General features: G+C 37.2%; 1 protein-coding gene across 2 annotated transcripts; it reads right to left on the bottom strand.

Annotated features, from left to right (window-relative positions):
* Positions 1 to 237: 237 nt before the first annotated feature.
* On the bottom strand, positions 238 to 6,764 carry socs6a (suppressor of cytokine signaling 6a). 2 transcript variants are annotated; one of them, XM_083530302.1, is made up of 2 exons: positions 6,527 to 6,764; positions 238 to 4,764 (listed from the first exon to the last, which is right to left on the bottom strand). In XM_083530302.1, the coding sequence occupies exon 2, from the start codon at positions 4,667 to 4,669 to the stop codon at positions 3,095 to 3,097; it is 1,575 nt and encodes a 524-aa protein (XP_083386428.1). In that variant the 5' UTR covers positions 4,670 to 4,764; positions 6,527 to 6,764; the 3' UTR covers positions 238 to 3,094. The 2 variants fall into 2 exon arrangements, with proteins under 2 accessions (XP_083386428.1, XP_083386427.1); XM_083530301.1 differs by having other exon boundaries at positions 6,375 to 6,758.
* Positions 6,765 to 11,279: the final 4,515 nt, after the last annotated feature.

Genomic DNA, 11,279 nt, shown 5'->3' with positions numbered 1-11,279 from the left:
GCAGAGCATTTTCTTGAGCATCTTCTTCATTTTCGCAGAGCACCGTCAAACATTTTGGCAAGAAATGAATGCAATTCTGGACAAAAAATAATCATGTGATGACATTGCATGAGCTTATTGAAGTGATGCCATGCTATAATCAAAGAAAAAGGCGGTGTACGGTGATTTTAGCGTGTGGCTTTTCCGGCAGGCTGTGTGTTTTTGCTATATTGTACGTAATTATAATATTCATTAATCTTTGGTGGTGAAAAACTTCAGTCACTGACTTTATTCCCAAATGAAGTAACACATCTGTATAAAGCTGTGCTCGTGAATGACATCACTCACCCAGAGTTCCACAATTGTTTCTCCCAACAAAAACAATTCATTAATACCATCAATTACTATTCCGCGACTGCTCCTTACGTTAAGTTGATACGTTTGGGGCGAAAACCGAGATGTTAAAACACAACATTGATAGTGATAAAAACAATTTGATGAAATACTGTAGGAAGCACAAATATCACACACACAAACATAAAGGAAAAAAACAACAACAAAAAAACAGCATTCTTCATCTGTTCCCTTTGAACACAACGAGATCCTTGGCATGTATGTTTGACCTGCAGGTTGGATATGTAAAGTAATATTTGTGAAGGCATGTGCCGATATTGCATTAACTGATTGATTAAATGATTAGAAAGAAAAAGCCGTTCTCAAACATTTTCAACAGAATGGCAGGATTGCTTTTGAATCGGTTGAAAAAGCCTTGGGGGGAAGGGGGGCGGGGGGGTGAGACACGACCTGAATGTACGCAGGGTTACTGAAGATATTTTGTGTTTAGGATAAGAGAAATGAGTTAGACGTACATCCTGCTATAATTATACAACTGATTATCGGCGCATGCCTAATACAAATCTGCATTCGCGGTGTAACAAAAAACGTCAATTTGTTGTTGCGGAGATTCGGAAAAAAAACGATTGGATGAATGTGCTGATCGAGGAACCTGATCACCGGGTGCAGTCTTGTTTCAATCGGACACGGTTATCCGTAGCTGCCACTGAAGGTGCATTATTATCGGCTTCATTATTGTTAATCCTGAACAAAGTAAATACTAATTGAGATGATGGAAGGTTGTCTTGGTTTACTAATAAACTGAATGTAAAAAGCGAATATTAAAAATATGATCTACGGAAACGGTTGCTTCGGTTCTAGAGAGTAAAATGATAAAATGCTTCCTGTTCACACTGATCAGGCGTAACATTATAGGCACCTTCCTAACATTGTGTTGGTCCCATTTTGCTGCCGAAACACTCCTGACCTGTCGAGCATTAACAGCATGAACTTCTTCAGCCAATGAGCCTCGGCTGCCCGTGACCATGTCACCGGTTCACCACTGTTCCTTCCTTGGAGCACTTTTGATAGATACTGACCACTGCAGACCAGAACATCCCACAAGAGCTACAGGTTTTTTGGAGATGCTCTGACCCAGTCGTCTAAAGGTCACAATTTAGCCCTTGTCAAACTCAAATCCTTACGCTCGCCCATTTTTCCTGCTTCTAACACGTCAACATTAAGGACAAAATGTTCACTTGCTGCCTAATAATATCCCACCCGCTAACAGGTGCCACGATGAGATAATCAGTGTTTTTCACTTCACCAGTCATAATGTCATAATGTAATGCCTGATCGGTGTATTTCTAGTTCACATTGTAGATCACACGTTAGTAACGGAGGAGCGAGTGTCATATCATAATCAAAGCTCTATCAGAAGAGCTAAGGTTCGCCAAATCACAATCGTTTCGCTACCAAATCTGATTTCCAAATAAAAAGCTATTCGTCAACGTTTGATTGATTTGGTACATTTGGACAACGACTTCATTCATCTCTTCAATTAATCTAAATAAAAGTACCGCCGTTAATTAAAAAAAAAATTTTCACGTGAAATTTGAAAAAAATACATAAAATAAAAAAAAAAAGGTTTTTTTCAAAATCTAAAGTATCACTGAGATTGCTTTAATTAGAACAGATTGATTCATCTGTTCGTGCACCAATCAATCCTCTTGCCCTTGCACTGATATGTATTAACAGGCCTGGAGCAAAGTGTGTGATATGAATGCAAATTAAACAATTAAGCATAGGTTTCTGAGCCTGATTAATATTTTGTTCTGACATCGGTCTGTTATGTCTGGCATTTTTAACCTTATTTTGACTTTTAGCAGCATCGCGGCGCTTAAAAGGAAAATCCACCCTGAACGACGTACGTTTTCAGTCTTTTACCAATGTTATAACAGATTCGAATGAACCTCTCGGTTGACTTCTTTGTATTTACTTTCGCAGTAATTTCCTTACATACAAGTTTCAGCATTAGCATTGTCCGGTGCAGCAGCACTTACCATACTGCCAACTGGCTGAGCTGATTCTGAATCCATTTAATCCTTGTTGGAATTTTTTTTACCGTTACTGGAAAATTGGCAAGTAAAAAAGAAAAACTCTTTTTGGGAGCGAATCCGGTCATCCCTTTTGTCACTTCTATTAAATCGCCGCTTTTACCACATATCGATGTACAAGCATAAAGAAGCCAACTCAACCCTACTGAACACTTTTGGAATAAAATTGGAACACTGACTGCACCCCAGGAATCTTCACCTACATCAGTACCTGACAACTAACGCCCTTGTGGTTGAATGAGCACAAATCTCCACACCCACACGCCTAATTCAAGTGCATGGGGACATGTGGAGTAATATGCTCAAAAAGCACATCCAACGCATCTGGTCTGGTGTCCACAAACGTTTGCCCATATAGTGTGTATAAAATGTTATGTTATAACAGCAGCAAAAATCAATAACTTCAAGGGCTTGGAAGAGAAGGAGTGACTTTAGCTCGTCACACACTGTTGGATTAGAACTCTACTGTCAGGTTCCCCGATTGCTCAAAACAGGAAAGTGTACCTAAGTATTGAATCTGAGCAACAACAAATTTACCAAGATGAGTTAAACTAATGCTTTTGAAACAAAACAAACCTAACGGATCACTTGAGCTCCACAAAATGTTTGTAAACCATTTAACATCAACTTAATCCAAAAGTGCAATTTTACTACTGGTTCCCAGTTCAGTAGTGCTTTTCCTGCAAGTAATCTTTCATTTTGTTTGGTAAAGGTAGTTTCTGAATCAGATCAATCCGCGTGTACTGTCGAATAACGAACCGGCACAAGTACTGCAGCGAACGCACTTGCATGAAACGAGACACGGGATTGGTCAACCGGACCGGGTATGTCGCGGATCCCGGCTGGCGCGATCTGGAGTAACAGAACGCGCCGCTTTCGGAGTCTTTAATAGAGTGCTCGATGAGGTCGACGATGGACGTGTGACCCTCGACATCGGGCTGTTCGTAAAAGCTGAACCTTCCGTTCGAGTGTTCGATCCTGGTGTGGAGAGTCTTGCCTTGCGAGCGAAAGCTCAAACTGAGGAGATAGCGATCATCCGAGCTATCTCGCACCAGAAAAGAACCGTCGGAAAGGTCAAGGAGTTTGTCCTCGGCTTCCCATCTTGTTATGGGTCCCCAGTACCAACCCTGCTTAGCCAACTTCTTCAGCTCTTCAGTGAGGCTTGTGACAACCATTGGTCCACTGCTTTGTACTGAATCGTATACCCTGCTGACACCGGGAGCAAAATTTGGGTCGAAATTAAGATGGTGCCTCATCCTTTCGGCAACGTGCGAATCGGCACCACCGTATCCGGAATAGGTTCTTGGGATTTCGCCAGTGGAAACCGGAGAAAGTGAGGGTGAGAGTGAAGGAGCTTCGGATCCTGAATTCATTCCTGGAGTACCAAGCACATTCCCATTCATGGACTGATCCATGAGAATATCCGAAGTTAAAAGATCATGGTGGACATGGCCTTGATCCACATTCAATGATTCGTCATTGACTTGTTCCATTACCTCGATTGGTGAGGTGCCATCCAAGCACAACGAGTGGGATGATTCGGGGTACATTCCCTCATCTAAAGGCATGGTGTACTGGATGTAGTCCTGAGGGCTCAGTCCGATAACTACAGGCACATGTTCTTCCATGTTTAAATGCAAGTCACTGTTTGGGGGCTCCAAATTCTTCATAGATTCACTTCGATCGTCAAAAAGTCCCTCCATTTGGATGTCATGGAATTCTTTTCTGACGCCGTTAAGGGACGGACTGGAGCTTGGCGTGTGAACCATGGCTTTTACCTTCACCTCCATCTTAATACAAGCTTCTTCAGGGTCAACAGGTCTTATGGGCCAGGGGGACGGGCTGTAATGATGACTCCGCAGAGAAGCTGATCTTAAAGGGCGCTGGGTTTTGGCTTCGTTAAAGCTTATGGGGACCGAAGAGGACGAGAACGTGTCGTCATCGTCTCCCAAGCCCACTGAGGCTGACCCGCCTTTACTTTTAGGTTTCTGCTTGGAGGAAAGTCTCCTTTTTAAAGTCCCCATCAGACTTTCACTCTTTGATCTGTTCTTGTGGGCCCTCAAGTCCTCACCATGGAGGTCGCAAGCTAGCTCTTTGGTGTAACAATTTCCAAAAAGAGAATCGTCTTTCGTGAACTCGGGGGTCAACGACGGCTTTTGGAGCATCACAAATTCTCCATCCTCTTTGCCCTTGATGTTAAACGACTTTCGGAACGTCTTAAGGCTGAACGTCTTCTTCATTCTGATGTTTCCACGGCATGGGAGGTGATAGTCAATGGTTACTATCCTTCCATGTGACTGGGAAAGGCTGATCACAACACTGTAATCCTCCTCATCTGTAAGGATTAAAAAAATAAAAACATGGTAAATGTGTGAATGCACTGAGCAAATCTTTCCTGTCTAAATTCCTCTTGCTGTTTCTCAATTCTACTATCAGTCCTAAATAGTATCCAAAATTGGAATTAGTGTGTCACAAAGTATAGCATGTTAAAAAAAGGTCTATTATTTCCTGTAGTGTTAATCCTTGGGCAATTTATGAGCTAATATTCCCCACAGCTGCCAACAACAGAAGTATTGTAAACATTTTCCTTGCCAAATTTAACATGCAAACATTGTGGACAAGTGTAAACTCAGTAAAGTGTTTTTAGTATTGTGTATACTGAGATGGCGGTTTCAGTCAAAGAAAATGTAGCCTTTTTTAGTTTTTTTTTTTCTTTCCCAAAGTTTTCACGCCTGTGGAAACAGAGGCTTTCGAAAGCGATTAAAAGCGATGAAAGAGCCAGAAAGTAAAGGTAAAAAAGTTTGTTTTATGTGTATTTTAATTTACTATTTAGTATCAGTATGTTTTGCATTTTAGATAGATAGATAGATAGATAGATAGATAGATAGATAGATAGATAGATAGATAGATAGATAGATAGATAGATAGAATATTGTTTGCATTTAGTCTATATATTGACTTCAAAATAAATTTTTTACACATTTATGTTTCTTATTATGTTACTTCTCTTTACTCAGTTAATAAAAAAATTAAAAAAAATAAACTCCAACGAAAAATTATTTTTAATCACAACATTTGATTTACTAATGCGGCAAGTCTCAAATCAAACACCAAAATCCTCTATGATGCACACATCCGGCAATTAAAACCGTCCGTATGGAAACATAGCAAAGGTTCTGTTTGGTTTGCATAATGTATGTATGTGTATATACATACATATACATATATACACACATATACACATACATATACACATATACATACATACATACATATATATATATACACATATACATACATATATACATACACATATATATATATATATATATATATATATACACATATACATATACATATATATATATATATATATATATATATATATATATACATACATACACACACACACACACACACACACACACACACACACATATATTACCATAGAATTTAACACATTAGAATTAGCTTTGTTGTGCCTGCTAGTTTGTTAGCCAGGTAGCATATATACTATTGACTACGCAAAATTGGCAATAAGAACAATATTTTTCTAAACTGAAGCTAAATTATTTCATTAAAATTGTCCCTTTATTTACCTCTTATAGCACTACAATGAACCTCTCACTCATGTAGCTTTAAGCTAGGTATGGGCCTAACTAAACAAAGCTCTCTTAGCATGGACCAGGCCTACACATTCAGCCCTAAAAATACATTTATTAAAACAACAGCTGTCGTGGTGGTGTTGTAGGATGATTATTTTTAAATATATTTATTAATTACAGCGTAAATATTTTTTTTCTGTTTATTGGAAATACTAACGTGGAGATGCTAACGAAGCTAGCAGGCACTAACAAAGTCAAAACAGGGGATTCTGAGCTAAACTGTGGATAAACACCAAACAAACAAATGACTAAACAAATAAAGAAACAGAAATAAACGCACCTCTGGAGTTTCTAGAGTAAAACTTGGATTTGTTGTATTTTTAAACGCCTTTTTTAGGCAGGGCTGGTGTGTTAGCTAACACGCTAACTTCTGTGCTAAGTCGCTAACTGAGCTAACTATAGAGTATGAACGTGCCGAGGTGGGACTCTTACACTCTTACTGTTCTGCATGATAGTCTGAGGATGTGCTGTGTGCTGAGTGAGCCTCAGTCCGGCGTTATAACGCGTCTTTCTGCCTTTATAACGTTTCTTTAAGCACCTTATAATCGGGTTAAAGCTAAAGGAAATTATCTGCCGTTTCTTCCTTTCTTGGTGGCTCTGCTGTTTTGCCCCTTCCTCTTCGGGTTGCCAGATTGAATCAGATATAAACGTTTCCACTGAGACGATTCAATCTGTAGCGGGATGTCACGATACACTCCGGGTATACGCGATACGATACCTTACAATACGATTATATATTTTTTATAACTGAACAATTTTTTTACATTTTAAATATTATAAAAAAATACTGAACGTTTTTAATGTCGATCATAAACAACTAAAACTATACAAACAATGTAATAAATAATACAAGATCATCATAAAGACAAATAATTTTGTAAATAAAATGTATTACACCAATTTATTTATTTAGTTTATTAAATATATAAAAGTTAATGTTTTAATTAAGTGAGAAATAAATGTTTTCGGTGTATTAAATTAATGGATGTAGGAAATAATTATATTATGAACAAAGCGTGTGAAAAGTTTGGAAACACTATGGTGGAGTTCATTCACTATAGTCATTCTTCGATTTTTAAACACATGCGTATTTCTGTTCCTAGAAATGGACACTGGTTGTCTGCAAGAATGGTCTGTGGAGTCCAAATTTGTCATTTGTGGCTCTAAAACATTTTCAGCTGAATGTTTAGAGAAATGAACTGTCCGAATGCCAAGATTGTGTAAAACTGGTATTCGTGATAAGGGAGGATTTTTCAATGCAAATAAAGTGTAACATCTGTACATTTATATATTCATTTATTCAAAGTAAATCTTCATTCTGTTTCATTGAATAGTTTGTTGCATTGAAACAAAAGGAAGATACATGTGTCTCTCAAAAAACATAAAAGTGTTTCCAAACTTTTGCAAGACACTATAAAATAATACATTAATTATCAATATTTAATTTAATAAGAAATCTGCTTGTTTGTAATATTAAATAATTTTTCATTATGATTGGTTGATACGTATCTACATTTCTTCATTATTGTTGGTGTTTTTCTTATTATTATAATTGAGAAATTATGATTTTAAGCCCATAAATTGATACAGAAGAATATAATAAGTAAAAACATTCAATGCTTTATGTAGTAAGCTGTGAACCATTTCACTAATTTCATTAAGAAGGCACCTCCCCAGTGGGACTGTACTTCTTATATCTTTAATATCATACAAAAATAACAGGCTAAGTATAAAATAAATATAGGTATAGGCAAATAAAACCTTTGCTTATCTTAACTTTTAAATTAAGTTGTTTTGTGTTTATTAACCGATAAAATACTATCTGTTTCTTGCTTGATTTCTTCATTATTTGTATGAAAATGTCCTGTTAGTCTTGTTTAGAGAGTGCTGATTTTACACATTGTAGGACTCTGAAATAAATGTAATATGTGGTAGGTACTTAATATTGTTATGTCAGAATATTTGTTATAAATCCCAATGTGATAGCAAGTATAGGAATAGGAATTGGAAGTGACTACAGGACAATCTGGAAGTGACTACAACCAATCTGGCCACCCAGTGTCCCTCATCCACTCCTTTGTTGATGTTGATGATAGAAGCAGATAGAGATTCTTCATACCACATGTGTTCCAATGTTTTTGGATGATAATAATAATAATAATAATAATAATAATAATAATAATAATAATCAGCAGCAGCAGCATCATCACCGCCATCATCATCATTATCATCAACACCTACAAATGTAAAATTAAGTACAGCTCAGAAGCTAGTACAAATAATTCAGACGTCAATAAAGCTATTGTGATGTAATATATTTCACTAATAATCACAGATCACTAATATGACCATATCACCATATCTGAAATTTGAATAGGACAATTCCAATGAGGGGAAAAAAACAACTAGGAAAGTGCATTGCACAATTCTGGAATGTATTTATTACACTGATTCTAATTCGTTTTGTAATAAATGCGTTCCGTTATTGTTGCCGTTTATTGTCTAGCAGCTGCTGTGATAAGAAACAGGATTAGACAATTACCATGGAAAGTAATTTGGTATTTATGTATGAAAGTCTCTCTTTAGATAAGCTACACTGTAAGCACAGAGGCGTGGAGGGGTGGGCAAGCAGCCTGCTGGGGCTTACTGTGAAAAGAAAAGTAGTAAGATTTATAATCTATAGTACAGTGATATAGTTTCATACTTAATAGCATTTAGTGACTAAGCGGTCTGGACAACCAGGGAAAGTTCAGTACTTCAGGGAAGAGTCTTCCTGCAGATCTCCCATTGCCAAATTGTGATTGCTAGATGACTGGGTCAGAGCTTCTCCAAAACTGCAGCTCTTGTGGAATGTTCTAGTCTGCAGTGGTCAGTATCTATCAAAAGTGGTCCAAAGAAGGAACAGTGGTGAACCGGCGACAGGGTCACGGCTTATTGATGCACGTGGAAAGCGATGGCTGGTCCAACAGACGAGCTCCTGTAGCTCAAAATACTAAAATCGTTAATGCTTTTAATGCTCAACCGGTCAGGACTGTTTTGGCAGCAAAATGGGGATCAACACAATATTAGGCAGGTGGTCACAAAGTTACGCCTGATCAATATATATCAATATGCAAATCCTGTATCTCCTGCATTCGTATTTAAATGTAGATTAAGAAATTACATTTAACTATATGCAGAAACAAGAATCCTCTGTTCATACATTATTGAGATTTCACACCAATAGACATTTAAATACCAAAGCAATAGCCTCAACACATACGCTGATGATAAAACACACACACACACACACACACACACACACACACACACACACACACACACACACACACACACACAAACATGAAAATCCACACAGGGGATTATTTGTCTTACCTCAAGAAGAACCCAAAGGAGGGAGACATGATTTGTTCAGCATGTCCAGAGCATCACTCACACTGATTTACTACCTCAAAGTGACAGTTTGTGCCAATGGCAAGGTAATCAGAGGTCCCTGCATGAATTCAAGAAAACTCAGAACCTTAGAGCAGAAAATGTGTATTATTGGCACGTCAGGCAGAAATTGTAAGGTTCAGACCATTCTGATTCTTCTTGTCCTTTCATCGGGGGTGGAATGATGTTCAGTGATGCTTCAGCTTTTTCTGATCCTTCACACTTCCCTTTGCATCTACATAGTATTTACTGGGTGACTATCTTTTCAAATTATGACCATAAAACTAATTTCAGATGTTTCTATGCTACAAACAAATATGAAGAATGGCACATATGCCTTATAATCCCCAAAAAGTATAAATAACAAAAAGAATAACATTTTCCTCTTTGCATTTTCGTCTGGTCAAAGGTGAATAAAAATACAGACAGTTTTACCAACCTTTCTATCTTCATATAAAAGTATGCACAAGGCAGTTTCTGAATTATTAAAGGGCAGTTTGCAGGCTACGGATGTCATAAAAACGCTTTTTTTTCTTTTTTGTGTGTGTGTGTGTGTGTGTGTGTGTGTGTGTGTGTGTGTGTGTGTGTGTGTGTAGTATCAACTTGAACTTGAACTTGGTGGCTATAATCAGATACTGGAAACATGAAGGGAGAGAAAATGAGGCTGCATCACTCCTCCGAGCCCTTATACCCTCTTTAGGGCCCTTAAGGCGTCTGACAGACTTTGCATTAATTACACCTGAAGCAGATGGAGTCCTATCAAGTCATACAGAAGTAAATGAGTCAGCTGCTCTGCGACCTGAATATGGAACGCTAATTATATTTTTAATTTAATGAATTCATTTGATTTCTATATTTCTTATCGTGTTTTTTATGTTTTGCCTCATGATAGCTATTGATAGAGAAGAGTAAATGATAACCTACATTTGTCAAGTAGTTGCTAAAGTTGCTTGGATAAGAGTGCAAGGTTTGTCATTTTTGTGTAAACCAGCCTTTACGCTCATGCATAAGATTTAAAACCTTATACATAGGCCATACTTTTAGATTTATGCAATCCTAACCAATATTAAAAATGTGAGCGACCCATCTGTAAACTGTACATTTTTTTGACATGATTGTCCCTATTAAGTGTCACATTCAGTATAATAGGATTTGCATGGAATAAAGCACTACATACTTTCAGATTATGTTCATGCTTTTTGCAAACATGTTGAATATATACAGTATATTCACTGTGGGATGAAGACAAGCCAGTGGTGGCAGTGTGACTCTTTGGGCAATGTTCTGTTGGGAAACCTTGGGTCTTGCAGTGGTGGACAAGGTAACAAACCATGTACTTGAGATAAACTAGAAATACACTGGGTAAAATATGACTCAAGTAAAAGTAATAGTACTCCCTTTAAACTTTGACTTGAGTAAAAGTTTTTGCCTTTAAATGTACTTAAGTGTCCAATATATTATAATTTTCCTATTATAATTTTTGTCACAAAACTCATGCTTAATCAACTCAGTTTATGTGAAAAGACTCTAATGTTACTCTCAGCTCACCAATCTAATAATTGAATGATATTAATGATTCTAAAACTGATTAATATCTATTAAAATGATCATAAGCCCAAAACCTTCTTTATAACAAATTTAAAAAAATCGCACAAATAAGGCTACGGGTGTTGTGGCAAGTTCGAGTCAGGAATTTTTTACATTGTTAATTCCTCTCAAAATATTTTGCTTGCTGTTGAACTGATGTTGAACT

The sequence above is a fragment of the Silurus aristotelis genome (genome assembly GCF_946808225.1).
Source record: "Silurus aristotelis genome assembly, chromosome: 25".
In the NCBI taxonomy this organism is placed as follows: Eukaryota; Metazoa; Chordata; class Actinopteri; order Siluriformes; family Siluridae; genus Silurus; species Silurus aristotelis.
Note: the sequence above shows the minus strand (reverse complement) of the source record. Positions and strands in the feature narration are given on the sequence as shown.

Excerpts from the sequence above, each read along its gene's own strand:
- socs6a (XM_083530302.1), bottom strand. The coding sequence starts at position 4,669 with ATGAAGAAGACGTTCAGCCTTAAGACGTTCCGAAAGTCGTTTAACATC.